Here is a 19,836-nt window from a genome sequence, read left to right as displayed (position 1 = left end):
AGGCAAGAAGTAGTCCTGAACTACTGCCTTCTGGTGTGACTGATGAAAATGAGGTGACTGCAGCTGTTAATGAAAAGGTTTGTCCTGAATTCAACAATAACAAGCATTCAAAAGAGGTAAAAATAATTTTATATTTACATTGAGAGTCATAAGGGTGGAAGGATAGGAGGAAGTGAATGATCAGACATTACTTAATGGGTACAATATACATTATTCAGATGACAGATACATCAAAAGCCCCGACTTTATCACTAGACAATATAGCCGTGTAACAAAATTGCACTTGTACCCCTTGAATTTATACATATTAAATAAATAAATAAATGTTCTTATGTAGTGGCAAGTGCCTATAGTCCCAGCTACTCAGGAGGCTGAGGTAGGTGGATTGTTTGAGCCTGAGTTGGAGGAACTAGGCAACATAAACCTTATCTCTAAAAATTAAATGATATTTTTAAAAAATGTCCTTATCACTGTTTTCCTTAGGTGTTATACACTATTTTAGGTGAAGGAAAGAGAAAAATGTGTTAAATATGCTTTACGACTAGATAAATTTTTGTTATATTACCATCAGTTGATTTTTTCAAAGCATACGTATGGCCTGAATGTGTGTTATTTTATTTTAAAATGTTACCTTTTAAAACTTTGGTTTCTAAATATGTATTTTTTTAATTTAAAATTATTTTTAGGAAGATCCATTTAATATAGACTCAAGTTCACTGACAGATTCAGTTGCAGATACAAACTTGGATTTTTTCCAGTCTGATCCTTTCATTGGCAGTAAGTACTCTTTTTTTATATTATAGATTTACCCAAAAAAGGCTTTTTAATATATAAACTAAGAATTAAGTCTTCTGTTTCAGTACCCTCCTGTCTCATTCTGTCACCCAGGCTGGAGTGCAGTGGCGTGATCTTGGCTCACTGCAACCTCCACTTCTTGGGTTCAAGTAATTCTTCTGTCTCAGCCTCCTGAAAAGCTGGGGCTATAGGTGTGCACCATTGCACTCAGCTAATTTTTGTATTTTTAGTAGAGACAGGGTTTCACCATGTTGGCCACACTGGTCTTGAACTCCTAACCTCAATTACCCACCTGCCTTGGCCTCCCAGAGTGCTGGGATTACAGGCATGAGCCACTATGCCTGGCCTGATAGCCTACTTTTTACAATAAAAGGTAGAGGTGAGAGTGAGGGTTTATATGCCTAGACTTGCTAGTATTTACCCTCCACAGGCAACTAAATTCTGAGACCAAGCCTTTGATTATGCCTTAGGATCCCCTCATTAAGAATGTGTTTCTTCTTTAGAATAAGGACCCCAAAACAAAACCCAAAAAAGTAACTGTTATAGACCAATAGAGAAGACTGGGCTTCTTTTTTTTTTTTTTTTTTTTTTTTTAAGGCAGGGTCTCACCATGCTGGTCAGGCTGGTCTTGAACTCCTGACCTCAGGTGATCCGCAAGACTGGGCTGCTTAAGTCAGCCAGCAATTGTTTACTAAAAATGCCAACACAGTGCTTTTAAAACAGCAGAAGCTGTAGCAGAGTTGAAGTCAGATCCCTCCCCTTAAGATCCATACAGTCTTATTGAAGAAACATAAGTTTGATAAATTAAAATGTCTAATATTTATTTTATTTTATTTTATTTCCAAAATTAACTTCTGAAACTGATAGATCAATGTGTATCAGTTATAAAGATGAGAAACTAAGGCACACGGGCAAAATAATTTACTTAGGGTTGTGACAGAAATGAGCTCAGATATTATAATTCTTTTTTTAAAAAAGTTTTATTGGATAAAATGTTGAAAGATATATAAATTATATATTTGAAGTTTACAGTGTAATGATTTTAGTATATTCACAGAGTTTTGTAGTCATCACCACAATCTAATTCTAGAGCTTTTTCATCACCCCATAAAGAAACACCCCAAAGCAGCCACTTCCCATCCCTCCAGTCCCTATCTCTAAGCAATCACTGATTACTTTCTGTCTCTATAGATTTGGTTATTTGTGGAATTTTATAATATGTTCATACAAGAACATATGTGTAACATGTTCTTATATGTAATGTGTTCAAATTACATGTATATTCTCTTATGTATGCCCTCTTAATCTTTTACTTAACATAATATCTTCAAAGTTCACCCATGTTCTAGTATGTTTCAGTACTTCATTCCTTTTTACTGATAAATATTTCATTGGATGAATATATGTCACACTTATTTATTGGTTGATGGACATTTGGGTTGTTTGGACTCATGAAAAATGTTGCTGTGAACATTTGTGTACAAGCTTTTGTGTGAATATATGTTTTTATTTCTTCTCCATATATATCAAGTCATACGGTAACTGGAAGTTTCATTGGTACCTCTATGTTTAACTGGTTAAGGAACAGTCAGATTGTTTTTCAAAGAGACTGCATTGTTTACATTTCCAACAGTGTCATATGTGAGTTGCAATTTCTCTGTAGCTTCATCAACACTTGTTACTATCTTTTTGATTATAGCCATCTTAGTAGGTATGAAATGGTATCTTAATTGTGATTTTGATTTGTTTTTGTTTTTAAGACGGAGTCTTGCTCTATTCCCCAGGCTGAAGTGCAGTGGTGCAGTCTCAGCTCACTGCAACCGCAGCCTCTAGGGTTCAAGCGATTCTCCCGAGTCAGCCTCCCAAGTAGCTGAGACTGCAGTTGTGTGCCACCACTCCTGACTAATTTTTGTATGTTTCATAGAGATGGGGTTTTATCATGTTAGCCAGGATGGTCTTGATTTCCTGACCTCGTGATCCGCCCATCTCGGCCTCCCAAAGTGCTGGGATTACAGGCATGAACCACCGCACCTTGCCTGATTTGTATTTTGCTACTGACTAATGTTGAACATCTTTCTAGATGCTTATGGGACATTTGTATATCTTCTTTGGAAAAGTGTTTATTCAATTTTGGTGAAGTCCAGTTACTATTTTTTTCTTCTGTCACTTGTGCTTTTGGTGTAATCTAAGAAACTATTACCTAAGTTGCTAAGATTTAATGATCTCTTTGTCTAAGAGTTTTATAGTTTTGCTGTTACAGTTAGATCTTTGATCCATTTTGAGTTTATTTTTGTATATGATGTGAGATAGGGGTCAAGCTTTATTCTTTTGCCTGTGGATATCCACTTGTCCTAACACCATTTGTTGAAAAGGCTGTCCTTTCTCCATTGTGTGTTCTTGTCAAAAATCAAATGGCCAGAAATGTAAGGATTTATTTCTGGAGTCTTCAATCCTATAAGAATTTTTTTTTTTTTTTTGAGACGGAGTTTCGCTCTTGTTACCCAGGCTGGAGTGCAATGGCGCCATCTCGGCTCACCGCAACCTCCGCCTCCTGGGCTTAGGCAATTCTCCTGCCTCAGCCTCCTGAGTAGCTGGGATTACAGGCACGCGCCACCACGCCCAGCTAGTGTTTTGCATTTTTAGTAGAGATGGGGTTTCACCATGTTGACCAGGATTGTCTCGATCTCTCGACCTCTTGACCTCGTGATCCACCCGCCTCAGCCTCCCAAAGTGCTGGGATTACAGGCTTGAGCCACCGCGCCCGGCCGTAAGAATTTTTTGTTGTTGTTGTTGTTTCAGTAAAGCTTAGTATCTTTATTTCTAAACTGGTGATGTTAATGCCCTCCCAGTACTCTTGTGAAAAGTAGAGATTTTGTTAGTAACATTTTTGCTGTAATGCCTGTCTTCCCCTCCATCTGTAACCTCAACTTGTGATGAAGGTAAGTATAGTTGGCTGTATATTTCTTAAGGTCAATGACATTCATTATTTTATACTTTGAAGTGAAGTTATTGAAATAAACTTTGCTTTGCTTTTGTTTCAAAGTTGCCCTTTAAGTAATGGTGCCACCACAGTAAATATTGTTATTTTAATTTCTGTGTGTTTATTTTATCACAGATGATCCTTTCAAGGATGATCCTTTTGGAAAAATCGGTCAGTATCTTACTGAGTTCCATCTTAGCTTTAATTCACTTCTCCTTAATAATAAGCTTATGTTATTTAGGTTTGAAACTGAAGCCCTAGTAAAATGCTCTATGTGCCTGGCATTTTCAGAAAGAGAGTAGTAATTCTTGTGATTTTGCTTAATAAAATTGTTGCTTTACTTTTAGTTTTCCTGTTTTTGTTGTTGTTGTTTTGGTGGGGTTTTTTTTGTTGTTGTTGTTTGTTTTTTGTTTTTGAGACAGTGCCTCATTCTGTCACTGAAGCTGGAGTGCAGTGGTGTGTGATCATAGCTCCCTGAAGCCTTAATCTCCTGGGCTCAAGCAGTCCTCCTGCCTCAGCCTCCCAAGGTGCTGGGATTACAAGCATGAGCCACTGTGCCCAGTAGCTTTACTTTTTTGAAAATGACATTAGTGTTTAGACTTTTGTGCTTTTAATATTTATTCTGATTTCTCCTCATTAACTGAAGGTTAGATGAGCATAATGATCTATACTACTTCAGGTTTTAGAATGTAATTTTGTTTTCCTAAGATTATAGCCCACACATGTGATTGGTGGAAGAGGATCTTGAAGAATTACTAAAATATCAGGCTTTTTGAGATACTCTTTTTCTGGGAATTTTCATTAGAATAATGCAAATCTTATTTACCATTTAGTTTTGCGTTCCAAACCTGTTCTAAAGTATTGGCTATTAGCTTTGAGCTCAGAGAGAGAAATACGTTTAGGGGTTTTTGTTGTGTTTTCTTTAGGTATGATAACTTAGAATAAGGGGACTTAAGATTAGATCCCTTGAAATTATATATTAATTTAAAAAATAAGTTTATTAGGTGAAAGTTTCTGTGTCTTTTATCAGAATTGCAAAGGAATCTGTGAAATAAAAAGTATTCAGCTTAGATTTTACAGGATTTCTTTTTCTTTCTTTGTGTTTTGAGATGGAGTTTTGCTCTTGTTGCCCAGGCTGGAGTGCAGTGGTGCAGTCTTGGCTCACTGTAGCCTCTGACTCCCAGGTTGAAGCAATTCTCCTGCCTCAGCCTCCTGAGTAGCTGGAATTACCGGCGTGAGCCATTATACCTGGATAGTTTGTTTTGTATTTTTAGTAGAGACAAGGTTTATTCATCTTGGTCAGGCTGGTCTTGAACTCCTGACCTCAGGTGATCTGCCTGCCTCAGCCTCCCAAAGTGCTGTGATTACAGGCATGAGCCATTGTGCCCGGCCATCTCTTTGTAGTTTTTTTTTGAGACAGTCTTTTTTTTTTTTTTTTTTAAGTTGCATAGACAGTCTTGTTCCATTGCCCAGGCTAGAGTACAAGTAGTACGATCTCAACTCACTGCAACCTCTGCCTCCCATGCTCAAGTGATTATTCTCATGCCTCTGCCTCCTGAGTAGCCAGGATTACAGGCGCACGCCACCATGCCTGGCTGATTTTTATAGTTTTAGTGCAGACAGGGTTTCACCACATTAGCCAGACTGGTCTTAAACTCCTGAGCTCAAGTGGTTGGTCCACCTCAGCCTCCCAAAATGCTGGGATTACAGGTGTGAGCCATCATGCCTAGCCCAAACTTTTTGTTTGTTGATTTTTGTTTGTTTTTGAGACAGGGTCTTACTGTCACCCAGGCTGAAGTGCAGTGTTATGATCTTGGCTCACTGCAGCCTCTGCCTCCCAGGTTCAAGTAATTCTCCCATCTCAGCCTCCTGAGTAGTTGAAACTATAGGTGCACACCACCACACCTGGCTAATTTTTGTATTTTTTAGTAGAGAGGAGGTTTTGCCATGTTGGCCAGGCTGTTCTTGAACTCCTGACCTCAAGTGATCCGCCCGCCTCAGCCTCCCAAAGTGCTGGGATTACAGGCGTGAGCCACTGCACCTGGCCCCAAACTGTCTTTTAATTAAGGCAATGATTATACCTTCAAGTGATGAGAAATTTAGTGCAGTAATTTTTTTTGTCTTTTCTATTTATGCTCTATTTTTTCAGATCCATTTGGGGGTGATCCTTTCAAAGGTTCAGATCCATTTGCATCAGACTGTTTCTTCAGGCAATCTACTGATCCTTTTACCACGTCAAGCACTGACCCTTTCAGTGCAACCAACAATAATAGTATTACATCGGTAAGTGGGAGAATTAAAAACTGCTAAGTTAAATGGATAATAAGTGTCCTAAGCAAGTTTCTTGAAATACATAGTGATGAAAGAATCCTCATTTAGATACTTCTTATGGGCCATGTAAGAATTTTAGTCTCGGCTGGTCTGTACGTAGTGTTATCTCGATTGTTCACAGTCAGTTACAGATTGAACTCCTTGTTTCCTCTTTCCCTCCTTCTCACTACTGCACTTGGCTAGTCTTAAAACAACAGCAACAAAAAAGAATTTGAGTTTCATCCCAATTCATTTAGTTTTTGGTTCATATTGGTATTTCATATTTTGATCACCCACTGGAATTAACTAGAATTAACTGAACAGGTAAACTGATGTTCATCTTTCAGGAGACTAAATCTTATCCTATTGAGGATACTAAAAATGATGGGAATTTATAAGCCAATCTTACATAAAGTTTTTTTGAAATGTTTGGTGTATTATTGCAATAATGAAAATTACTTTAAAAGGAACTTTAGAAAAATAAAATCATTTATGTTATTTCATAGACACATCTGGAATGTTAGTTATATAAAGTACAAATTCCCACTAAATGTTAAGGTCTCTTGAGAATGTACATACTTAAAACAATCACTGTTTAATAATCACGTGGCTGATCCAGGTAATTCTGTATGCTTTACATTCATTGTTTCTAATCTTTATATTACCCTTGCAAAGTAGGTTTTGATATCCCTATTTTAAAAATAAGGACACTGAGATTTAGAAAATTTAACATGTTTAAAATCCTATAACTAAGTGCTTTTTTTATCTGGGGGCTTAAAAAAAATCTTTATATTGTGGATATTTACAGATGTCCAAAAGAGAATAATGAAGTATTTTTAACAAGCTTCCATGTATTCATTACCCAATTTCAATAATTGGGAATGGTTTTGCAGGTTTTTAGCTTTGCTTCTTAATTTGTATTTTTAGACTTTGTTTTGAGACGGCAGTTTCATGTCTGTAGGTAAACTGAATCTGTAAAGGACCAGTTAATTGAGAGGCGTTTGAAGCAACAAAATTTTTCTTCTAGTACTCTCAAATTAAGAATATTTCCTTTTAAAAGTAATTGATTGTTTTAAAAATAATAGGTTTATATTATTGAATATTGCTTCTTCTTTGTATTCAGTAAAGAGCTGCTTGGCTAAGAACTGGTGTTTTCCATTGAATGAGAACTGGACAGATACCTTTGTAACTGAATATTTGTGGTTTCCATGGGCTACTGGATACTCTGCTTTCCTATAGCACTTAGTTTACATTGTGGAACCATTTGCCAAATTCTTCTAAAATTGCTGCCACTGGAATTATTCTCCTCTCACCTTCTTATTCTAGCCTCTCATTCTCCATCATTTAAAGAGCAAGAAAGCTAAATCAGGAATTTAAAAATGAATACATTCCTCTTGTCCTCTCCCCTATGAGATTTTTCTACTATTTGTTTTACTGACTTTTTCTTTTCTTTTTCTTTCTTTCTTTCTTTTTTTTTTTTTTTTTTTTTGAGGCGAAGTCTCACTCTGTCACCGAGGCTGGAGTGTAATGGTGTGGTCTTAGCTTACTGCAACCCTCTGACTTCCAGATTCAAGCGATTTGCCTGCCTCAGCCTCCCGAGTAGCTGGGACTACAGGCGCATGCCACCACGCCTGGCTAATTTTTGTATTTTTAGTAGAAATGGGTTTCACTATGTTGGCCAGGCTGGTCTCAAACCTCTGACCTTGTGATTTTCTCACCATGGCCTCCCAAAGTCCTGGGATTACAGGCGTGAGCCACCACGCGTGGCCCTGAGTTTTTCTTTAGCGTTTTCTAAAGGAATATTGTCCTTGCTTGCAGCTTGTAAATTTAACCATTCAAAACAAAACAAAAAAACCAAACTGGCAATATAATAATAACTGCAGTTTATCTAATTTCCTCTTGTTCCAGGGATAGTGCCAATCTCCTTTATACGCAGTGTCTCATTTAATTTTCACAGTAATCCTGTGAGGTTTAGATAGGTTAAGTTGAGGTCAGGTGTGGTGGCTCCTACCTCTAATTCCAGCACTTGAGGAGGCCGGGGCAGAGGATCACTTGAGGCAGGTAGTTCAAGACCAGCCTGGGCCACAAAGCAAGACACTGTCTCTACAAAAAAATTAAAATATTAGTCAGATGTGATAGCATGAACTTATAGTCCCAGCTACTTGAGAGACTGAGGTGGGAGAATTGTATGAGCTCAGGAAATCAAGGAAGCAGTGAGCCATAATTGCACCATTCCAGTTTGGGTGACAGTGAGATCTTGTCTTAATTTTAAAAAAAATAGATTAAGTTGGTAGTAAATTAATAAGTGATAGAACTAGACTCAAACTCTTGTCTGTGTAACCAGAATCTAAGATTTTCACCGATACAGTCTAGAAATTTTTTTAAAATTGGCCCTGCTAAACTCCCCAATTACCAAACTGAATATAGCATAAAGACAGTTTTGTGGCCCCTTATTCCTTCATGGGTTGTACAATCTATCCTGTTCCCCTTGCTATCGCGATGGCCTTTTAGGGTGGTTGCACAGTGTATGAGGAAGGACTAGAAACCAAACATGACATACATGTAGTCATGCTTTTTCTCTTTCTCCTTGTGATGGCAAATCAAATCTGCAAGCTGTTGTTAAAAACACAGCCTGTTAGTTTTTCCTTCTCTCAAAAAGAAGAAGTAATAATACAGGTTGAGCACCCCCAATCCAAAATGCTCCAGTGAGCATTTCCTTTGAGTATCATGTCAGCCCTCAAAAGGTTTCAGACTTTGGAGCATTTCACATTTTCAGATTATGGATGTTCACTTGGTAAGTATAACACAAATATTACAAAATCCGAAAAAAAAGCCAACATCCAAAATACTTTTGATCCCAAACATTTCGGGTAAGGGATGCTCAACCTCTACTTGGTGACTTGTTATGTCAGTAATCTTCTCTCACACTGGTATTATGACTATCATATTAGGAAACATGGAAAGTTATTTCACTATGTAGATCAGTTTAATTTTTTAATTGCTGTTTATTCTGCAGATATCCAAGCTAGTGTGCTAGTTTTACAATAGTATAATTGGTGTTAGTTAATACTATCACTACATTTTATCATTCATAGTTTTCATTTCTAAAAATTTCATTAGTATTCTTTCTGCTAGTAATTTTAATGGATCCTCTTTTATAAAGAGAGAAGGTAAGTCCCAGTTAACATTACCTTTCTACAATTACATTTTTTTAATTTGGAAATTATACATTAAGCTCTGGCAGTATTATTTGACATTTATTTGTAATATCCAACTTTTTGATAATTGGAAATAGAGTCTATAATACAATGACATTGATAACCATGAGTCAAGAGTTGGATGTAAATGTTCAGAAACGCTTTTCACACTCTGTTCACCTGTTTGCCAAGTCTTTCAGCTAGCCTCTTAAAAAGAGCCTCCTGCCAAAAAGAGGAAATTCAGTTGTCTTCCTAAATATACAATTTATTTGATTATAACTAAAAACTAATAAATAAAGTAGGAAGACAGTTAAAAGCCATAATCTCTTGCAACTGGTAACATCCTCACTTTTACCAGTTGTTCTTGATCCCAGACTTTTACATAGCTTCTTATTGAAAGCAGCGGGATCTTTTTAGCAGAAAACTATCTTTGTGTATGTGTGCACGTGTGTGTGTGTGTATGTGTGTATATTTGTTTTCTTTCTGGGGGCAGAATGCAGAATTATTTTTAGATAACAATTAGAAAATGGAAATGTAACATTTTATTATATTAAGTACTCGGATATTTGAGAATTAAAATAGTGTGTGATTCTAAACACAAAATGATATTCTGGCATCAAAAAAGGACATTAATGGAAAAACTGGTGAAATCTAATAAAATCTATGGTTCATATTTTTGTACCAGTGTTCTAATAGGTGTACCATGATTATGTAAGATATTCCCATTAGGGGAAATTGGGTAAAGAGTGTATGGGTATATGGGAACTCTGTACTATCTTTATAACTCTTTTTCTCCCCCTCTTCCTCCCCCTCCTCCACCCTCCCCCTCCTCCCCCTTCCCTCCTCTTTCTTCTTTCTTCTTTCTTCTTCTCTCTCTTTCTCTCTCTCTTTTCTTTTTTTTAAGACAGAGTCTCTCTCTGTCGCCCAGGCTAGAGTGCAGTGGCACAATCTCAGCTCACTGCAACCTCCACCTCCCAGGTTCAAGCGATTCTCCTGTCTCAGCCTCCCTAGTAGCTGTGATTACAGGCACATGCTACCATGCCTGGCTAATTTTTTTATATTTTTAATAGAGACAGGGTTTCACCATGTTAGCCAGGATGGTCTTGATCTGACCTCATGATCCACCCACCTTGGGCCTCCCAAAGTGCTGGGAGCCACCCTGCCCAATATACAACTCTTATGTAAATCTAAATTATTCTGAGATAAAAGGTTAGTGGTGGCTCTCACCTAAAATCACAGTGCATTGGGAGGCCAACATGGGAGGACTTCTTGAGATCAGCATTTTGAGGGGAAAATAGCAAGACCCTATCTCTACAAATAGTAACAAAAATTGCCCAGGTGTGGTGGCATACACCTGTAGTCCCAGCTGTTCAGGAGGCTAAGGCAGGAGAGAGGCAGGAGGATAGCTTCAGCCCAGGAGTTTGAGGTTACAGTAAGCTGTGATCATACCACTGCATTCCAGCTGGGGTGACAGAGCAAGACCCTGTCTCCAAAAAAATAAAGTAAGTAAAAAGTTAAAACAGTGTACATTTGTACAACTAGCAAGATTATGAAGAAAAAAATAAATGAATATCACCAAAGTCAGGATTGTGAGTATAGAGGGGCACATGAAAACTTCTGAGGTATTGGCAGTTTCCTGGGAGATGACTGTGCAAGTGTTCACTTGATACTTGTTAAACCATAGATCTGTTTCATGTACTTTTCTGAATGGATGTTATATTTCACAGTTAAAGAAGATTAGAAAATAATATGTATTATTTCTATTTAGTAAGATTTCAGATCACTATGGGGAAACCTTTGTTCCTAATGTCTGTATTCCTTAATTAATTTAGAATTGTAAAGAATACATTCTTTGGAGTAGTGATAAGGTTTCAGCTATAAAGTGTTGCCTCTCTCATTCATGGCTTTGTATACTTTGTTTAGGTAGAAACATTGAAGCACAATGATCCTTTTGCTCCTGGTGGAACAGTTGTTGCAGCAAGCGATTCAGGTAAATAAATAATTTATCAACTTCATTGAATGTAAAACATTATTCTTTTCTTTAAGATTCTTTTTTCTTTCTCTCTAAATATATTTGTCCTGTTATTTATGGCTTTAAAATTATTGCATAATTATATCCAATTGTACTTTACCAATAATAAAAAGCATTTGTGTTTCACTTTCTACTTTTATCTTTCATTATTTTATTTATTGTTCATGTCGAATATTATACTAGAATATGTACTCTACCCAGTATCAGTAAAACCAATAAACATGTTTTGCTTTATAAAATACTGTGTTGCTGGGCAGCTTCAAAGTCAGCATTGGCTGTTATACATCTTGATCTAAATTAAGAGATTAGTGGCTTCCTATAGAAAATGAAAATTACTTTACAAATACAAGTGGGTTCTGTTAATAATACAGAGAAAAACTAAATGCTGCTTTAGCATCCAGTCTTCATACTTCATTTAGGGTATCTAATTTTTTATTTATTATTTTAATAACCTTTTAAAATAGTAATCTCATTTTAAACATAAAAAAAAAAATGAGAACCAAAACATTAAGCAGTGTTCATCAAGATCATACAGTTTAAAAGATTTGAAGCAGGTAAAGCCAAGATTCAATATTAGATCTGACAGAATCAAAAATCTTCTTCAACAAAGTAACTCTGCTTTTCCACTGTTCGTTTGAAAACAAAACAGATAAACAGACTAGCTGTTGTTTGGGAGAGCAGAAAATTAGAGGAAAATAAACTCAAATGTGTAAATACTCTAATATTATGCTGAAAATATATCACTTTATTTTTCCAGGTTGAGTTGTTCAGTATACAAATGTATTAATTGTGACTAATTAGGGATTATGAACATCGAAAAAGAATAGTAGAAATGCCTTTACAGGAGGCCAGCATGGTGGCTCACTCCTGTAATCCCAACATTTTGAGAGGCCAAGGCAGGTGGATCACTTAGTCAGGAGTTCAAGACCAGCCTGATCAACATAGCGAGACCCCATCTCTACTAAAAATACAAAAATTAGCTGTGCATGGTGGTGGATGCCTATAATCCCAGCTACTTGGGAGGCTGAGGCAGAAGAATTGCTTGAACCCAGGAGGTGGAGGTTGCAGTGAGCCAAGATTGTGCCATTACACTCTAGCCTGGGCAACAGAGTGAGACTCTGTCTCAAAAAAAGAAAAAAGAAAAAAAAAGCTTCTACAGATTTAGTTTCTTACAATGAACAAATTGTAACAAGATGAGATTTAGCAGAGTGCATTGTTTTCAGGTTGGAAATTAACTCCCAACATAGTAGCAAAAATGAGGAATTTAAAAAGGAGATACATAGAAAGTGAGATTTAATGTAGGCTGGATATTGATTTAAACAAAAACTTAGAATGAGAGCAAATGAGACATCTGAAAGACTTGTTGTATTAACAGTGGTTAAATTACATATTTTTAAAGTACCTGTGCTCTTTTTATAACCTCATTATTAAACTGATTATATTGCTAGGGGTATTATAGAATTAGAAAGGATAACCTAAGAGAATAAAATGAAAGGTTAATACATTTATAATTGCCCACACCAAGGAAATGGTAAATGCCATAAGAGTTAATTAAACCAGCAAAGATTTAAAGGAAGGGAAGATCACATTAAGGATAAATCATTAATGATACCAAAGTGGAATGTGGCTTTTGTGGTATTCCTTGAAAGCATGGGCTAGTATTTTAGCAGGTAAATATGGAAAGAGAGTATGTGAAGCAAAAAGAACAATGTGAACAAGGAATGGAAGCAGAACATATAAGGCATATTGAAGGATTTGCAAGAGCTAATTTTTGCAAGAGCTATTTCTCTATTTTTGCAAGATAGAGGAATAGCCAAGTTACATGGTGTTACATTAAAGGTTTCTAATACCTCTGTTGATCTTCTGCTTAAATTCTAGTTCCTAATTCATTTTCTCTAAAGAGGTGGAATAAATGACTGTAGTAGCTTAGAAGGGGGCTAAGACTTATCATTAGTTATAATAATAATGGCCACCATTTATTAAACACTTGCAGAGTTCCAACAGTCAGCATGCTAATCCTTTTTCTTTATTTGGTCCCGTTTAATTCTCACAACAACTACATTGGATAATTTGTGTTACGTTTACTGTATAGACAAGAAAAATCCAGGCATGAAGAGATGAAACTGTTTTCAGAAGGTTAAAGTAGTAGTATTAGATGTACCCAATTCAAATGAGGTCTCTGGTTTTCTACCTGCCTCTCTGGTCATTCTTTCTCAATCTCCTTTGCTGATACTTCCTATTTTTCTCAACCTCTTAATATTGTGTTGTTCCCAAGTCTTAGTCCTTGAACCTCTTTTCTTCCTTATCTGTACTCCCTTGGGGGAACTCATCTGGTTTTGTGGCTTCAAATGCTATCGATAAGCTGATCTTTATCTCTGGTCACATCTCTTTCCTGAACTCCAGGCTCATTTTTCCAATTATTTATTTGACATCTCCACTTGAATATCTGTTAGATATATCTAACACATAAATCTAACACAAAGCAGCTATTTTTCCTTCCTAAACCTGCTTTTCTTGGTACCTCCCATATCTTAGTTCATGGTTCATCTTTAATGTTGTCCAGATCTAAAATCTTGTAATCATCTTTGGTTCTTCTTTTGCTTTTCCTCTATCTCTAATCTATCAGGATATCTTATTGACTCTTCCTTCAAATTATATCCAGTAAAAGCCTTATGGTGGCCTGTACTTTTCTAATGATAACTCATCATTATTCCCATTACTCATTCTGCTCCAGGCACACTGGTCTTGCTGCTGCTCAAACGATAGTCCCATGTTCTTTGGTCTTTTTCACTAGCTGATCCCTCTTCCTGGGATGATCCTTCTCCATATGTCCACATGATAATCTCTGATACTTCCGACAAATCTTAATTCAGATGTCACCTTCTCAGTGAAGCTTATTCTGGCCACTCTAGCTGACATTTAAAAGTACCACTACCCAACTCAGCGCTCCCACATTACTGTTCTCTACTTTTCTTCTTTCATTATAACTTATTACTTTCCATCTTATTGTATAAATTACTTTATTTTTCTCTTATCTGTTTCCTTTTCATCCTATTAGAAATTAAGCTACAGAAGGAATTGGGACCTTTGTTTTCACTGATATAACCCAAGAACCTGAAAACATGCCTGGGCATATATTATTGAATGAACAAATAAGCCAGCTGCTCTTCTCAGAGAACATATAATGGGAGTCCAATGGGTAGATATTATTTATTTTGTTATAAGTAGTTTTTTAAAGTTGTGGTAAAATATATGTAACATAAAGTTTGGCATTTTAACCCTTTTTAAATGTACCGTTTAAGAGCAATAAGTACATTGACATTGTTGTGCAGTCATAACCACCATCCGTCTCAAGAACTTTTTCATATTCCAAAACTGAAATTCTGTGTCCATTAAATAATAACTCCCTATCCTCCCTCTCACCAAACCCTAACAACCATCATTACTACTCTGTGTACTTCATATAAGTGGAATCATAAAGAATTTGTCTTTTGGCGACTGACTTGTTTATTTACCATATGTCCTCAAGGTTCTTTCACATTGTAGAATGTATTTGAATTTTTTACCTTTTTCAGGCCTAATAATAATCTGTTGTATGTATATACTACTTTATTTGTTCATTCATTAATGGACAATTGGTTGCCTTTACATTTTGTCTATGTGAATAATGCTGCTGTGAATGTGAGAGTACAGATATCTTTTTGAGTCCCTGCTTTCAATTCTTTTGGATATAATTCTAAAAGTAGAATTCTGGATCATATGGTAATGCCGTTTTTAGTTTTTTGAGCAACGGGCTTGCTATTCTCCACAGCAGCCATGCCATTATATATTCCAGCCAGCAGTTCACAGTGGTTCCAATGTCTCTACATCTTTCCCAATCCTTACTACTTTCTGTTCTATTTAATAGGGATCCTCATGGGTGTGAAGTGGTATCTTATTGCTTTGATTTATATTTCCCTAATGATTAGTATGTTGAGCATTTTTTTCATGTGCTTATTGGCTATTTGTATATCTTCTATGGAGAAATGCCTATTCAAGTCCTCTGCCCATTTCTAAATCAGGTTTTTGTTTAATTTTTTAATATATTCTAGATATATTAACCTGCAAATCCCATGGGTTACCTTTTCATTCTGTTAATGCTGTTCATTGGTGAACAAAAGTTTTTAATTTTGAGGTAGCTCATTTTATCTATTGTGGTGGTGTTGCCTTTTAGTGTTTTAACCAAGAAAGCATTGCTAAATCCAATGTCAGGAAGCATTTTCCCTATAAGTTTTATAGTTTTAGCTCTTACATTTAGGTATTTAATCCATTTTGAGTTAATTTTTGTATATGATGTAAGAGTCCAGTTCATTCATTTGCATATGGATATTCAGTTTTCCTATCACCTTTTCTTATAAAGACGATCTTTCTCAATTGTTTCTTCTTGGCATGTTTGTTGAAAATTATTTGACCACATATGTGAAGATTTGTTTCTGGATTCTGGATTCTGTTCCATTGACCTATATGGTCTATATTTATGCAGTTTCTCACTGTTTTAACTACTATAGCTTTGAAATAAGATTTGAAATCAGAAAATTTGACTACTAACTTTGTTGTTCCTTTTTAAGACTGCTTTGGGCTGGGCACAGTGGCTCATGCATGTAATCTCAGTACTTTGGGAGGTCAAGGTGAGTGGATCACCTGAGCTCAGGAGTTGAAGACCAGCCTGGGCAGTGCCTGAGCTCAGTTCAAAACTAGCCTGGGCAACATAGTGAGACCCTGTTTCTACAGAACATAGAAAACTTAGCCGTGGAGTTGCAATTCTCATCTCTGATAAAGTAGACTTTAAACTAACAAAGATCAAAAGAGACAAAGAAGGACATTACATAATGGTAAAAGGATCAATGCAACAAGAAGAGTTAATGATCCTAAATATATACGCACCCAGTACAGGAGCACCCAGATTCATAAAGAGTTCTTAATGACTTGCAAAGAGACTTAGACTCCCACACAATAATAGTGGGAGACTTTAACACCCCCCCATTGTCAATATTAGACAGACCAACGAGACAGAAAATTAATAAGGATATCCAGGACTTGAACTCAGACCTGGACCAAGCAAACCTAATAGACATTTACAGAACTCTCCGCCCTAAATCCACAGAATATACATTCTTCTCAGCAGCACATCACACCTACTCTAAAATTGACCACATAATTGGAAGTAAATCACTCCTCAGCAATGGCAAAAGAACGGAAATCATAACAAACAGTCTCTCAGGCTACAGTGCAATCAAGTTAGAACTCAGAATTCAGAACCTAACTCAGAACCACACAGCTTCATGGAAACTGAACAACGGCCTCTTGAATGTTGACTGGATAAACAAATGAAATGAAGGCAGAAATAAAGATGTTCTTCGAAACCAACGAGAACAAAGACACAACATACCAGAATCTCTGGGACACATTTAAAGCAGTGTCTAGAGGAAAATATATAGCAACAAATGCCCACTGAAAAGCAAAGAAAGATCTAAAATCGACACCCTATCATCAAAATTGAAAGAGCTAGAGGAGAAAGATATTAAAAAAAAAAAAAAACTCAAAAGCTAGCAGAAGACAAGAAATAACTCAGATCGGAGCAGAACTGAAGGAGATAGGGACACAAAAAACCCTTCAAAAATCAATAAATCCAGGAGCTGTTTTTTTGAAAAGATCAGCAAAATAGACCACTAGCCAGATTAATAAAAAAGAGAGAATAATCAGACAGATGCAATGATAAAGGGGTTATCACCAGAGATTCCACAGAAATACAAACCATCATCAGAGATTATTACAAACAACTCTATGCACATAAACTAGTAAACCTGGAAGAAATGGATAAATTCCTGGACACTTGCATCCTCCCAAGCCTAAACCAGGAAGGAGTTGAAACTCTGAATAGACCAATAACAAGGGCTGAAGTTCAGGCAGCAATTAAGAGCCTACCACCCAATAAAAGCCCAGGTCCAGATGGGGTCACAGCCGAATTCTACCAGAAATACAAGGAGGAGCTGGTACCATTCCTTCTGAAACTATTCCAAACAATACAAAAAGAGGGAATCCTTCCCAAATCATTTTATGAGACCAACATCATCCTGATACCAAAACCCGGCACAGACTCAGCAAGAAAAAAAAACTTCAGGCCAATATCCATGATGAACATAGATGCAAAAATCTTCAGTAGGATACTGGCAAACGGATTGCAACAGCAGATCAAAAAGCTCATCCACCATGATCAAGTAGGCTTCATCCCGGGATGCAAGGCTGGTTCAGCATACACAAGTCTATAAACGTAATTCACCACATAAACAGAAAAGACCAAAACCACATGATTATCTCAATTGATGCAGAGAAGGCCTTTGACAAAATTCAACAGCCGTTTATGATAAAAACCCTCAATAAACTAGGTATTAATGGAACGTATCTCAAAATAATAAAAGCTATTTACAAAAAACCAACAGCCAGTATCATACTGAATGGGCAGAAACTGGAAACATTCCTTTTGAAATCTGGCACTAGACAAGGATACCCTCTCTCACCACTCCTATTCAATATAGTATTGGAAGTTCTACCAGAGCAATCAGGCAAGAAAAAGAAATAAAAGTTATTCAAATAGGAAAGGAGGAAGTCAAATTGTCTCTATTTGCAGATGACATGATTGTATGTATAGAAGACCCCATGGTCTCAGCCCAAAATCTGCTGAAACTGATAAGCAACTTCAGCAAAGTCTCAGGATACAAAATCCATGTGCAGAAATCACAAGCATTCCTATACACCAATAACAGACTTAGAGAGCCAAATCAAGAATGAACTGCCATTCACAATTGCTACAAAGAGAATAAAATACCTAGGAATATAACTAACAAGGAATGTAAAGGACCTCTTCAAGGAGAACTACAAACCACTGCTCAGTGAAATAAGAGAGGACACAAACAGATGGAGAAACATTCCATGTTCATAGTTAGGAAGAATCAATATTGTGAAAATGGCCATACTGCCCAAAGTGATTTACAGATTCAACGCTATCCCCATCAAGCTACCAATGACCTTCTTCACAGAACTGGAAAAAAACACTTTAAACTTCATAAGGAACTAAAAGAGATCCCGCAGGGCCAAGTCAATCTAAGCAAAAAGAACAATCCTAGAGGCATCATGCTACCTGAGTTCAAACTATACAAGGCTACAGTAATCAAAAGAGCACGGTACTGGTACTAAAAAAGAGATATAGACCAATGGAACAGAACAGAGGCCTTGGAGGCAACACCACAAATCTACAATCATCTGATCTTTGACAAACCTGACAAAAACAAGCAATGGGGAAGGGAGTCCCTGTTTAATAAATGGTGTTAGGAAAACTGGCTAGCCATGTGCAGAAAGCAGAAACTGGACTCCTTCCTGACACCTTACACTAAAATTAACTCCAGATGGATTAAAGACTTAAACATAAGACCTAACACCATAAAACCCCAGAAGAAAACCTACCATTCAAGACATAGGCCTAGGCAAGAACTTTATGACCAAAACACCAAAAGCATTGGCAACAAAAGCCAAAATAGACAAATGGGACCTAATCAAACTCCAGAGCTTCTGCACAGCAAAAGAAACAGTCATTAGAGTGAATTGGCAACCAACAGAATGGGAAAAAATTTTTGCAATCTACCCATCTGATAAGGGGCTGATATCCAGAATCTACAAAGAACTAAAACAGATTTACAAGGAAAAAAAAAAAACAAGCTCATTCAAAAGTGGGCAAAGGATATGAACAGACACTTTACAAAAGAAGACATATATGAGGCCAACAAACATATGAAAAATGTTCATCACTGGTCATTAGAGAAATGCAAATCAAAACTACATTGAGATACCATCTCACGCCAGTTAGAATGGCGATCATTAAAAAATCCAGAGACAACAGATGCTGGAGAGGATGTGGAGAAATAGGAACACTTTTACACTGTTGGTGGGAGTGTAAATTAGTTCAACCATTGTGGAAGACAGTGTGGCGACTCCTCAAGGACCTAGAGATAGAAATTCCATTTGACCCAGCAATCCCATTACTAGATATATATACAAAGGATTATAAATCGTTCTACTGTATGGACACATGCGCACGAATGTTCATTGCAGCACTGTTTACAATAGCAAAGACCTAGAACCAACCCAAATGCCCATCGATGATAGACTGGACAGGGAAAATGTGGCACATATGCACCATGGAATACTCTGCAGCCATAAAAAATGATGAGTTCGTGTCCTTTGCAGGGACATGGATGAAGCTGGAAACCACTATTCTAAGCAAACTGACACAAGAACAGAAAATCAAACACCGTATGTTCTCACTCATAGTTGGATGTTGAACAATGAGAACACATGGACACAGGGAGGGGAACATCACACACTGGGGTCTGTCTGGGGGAAATAGGGAAGGGACAGCAGAGGGTGGGGAGTTGGGGAGAGATAGCATGGTGAGATGGGGAGAAATGCCAGATACAGGTGATAGGGAG

At 36.8% G+C, this 19,836-nt stretch overlaps 1 protein-coding gene across 4 annotated transcripts in view; it reads left to right on the top strand.

The window, feature by feature from the left end:
• The window catches only part of EPS15 (epidermal growth factor receptor pathway substrate 15), a 176,437-nt gene that overhangs the window by 125,275 nt on the left and 31,326 nt on the right, over positions 1-19,836 (top strand). For all 4 annotated transcript variants that reach the window (XM_074380807.1, XM_010349192.3, XM_074380806.1 and 1 more), the window contains 5 exons: positions 3-116; positions 687-777; positions 3,911-3,946; positions 5,925-6,058; positions 11,206-11,272. In XM_074380807.1, the coding sequence (XP_074236908.1) occupies positions 3-116; positions 687-777; positions 3,911-3,946; positions 5,925-6,058; positions 11,206-11,272 (442 nt within the window). The remainder of the gene's footprint in view (positions 1-2; positions 117-686; positions 778-3,910; positions 3,947-5,924; positions 6,059-11,205; positions 11,273-19,836) is intronic.

This window comes from Saimiri boliviensis, chromosome 11 (genome assembly GCF_048565385.1).
Source record: "Saimiri boliviensis isolate mSaiBol1 chromosome 11, mSaiBol1.pri, whole genome shotgun sequence".
In the NCBI taxonomy this organism is placed as follows: domain Eukaryota; kingdom Metazoa; phylum Chordata; class Mammalia; order Primates; family Cebidae; genus Saimiri; species Saimiri boliviensis.
The sequence above is the reverse complement of the archived record's forward strand: the minus strand, read 5'-3'. Positions and strand labels throughout refer to the sequence as shown.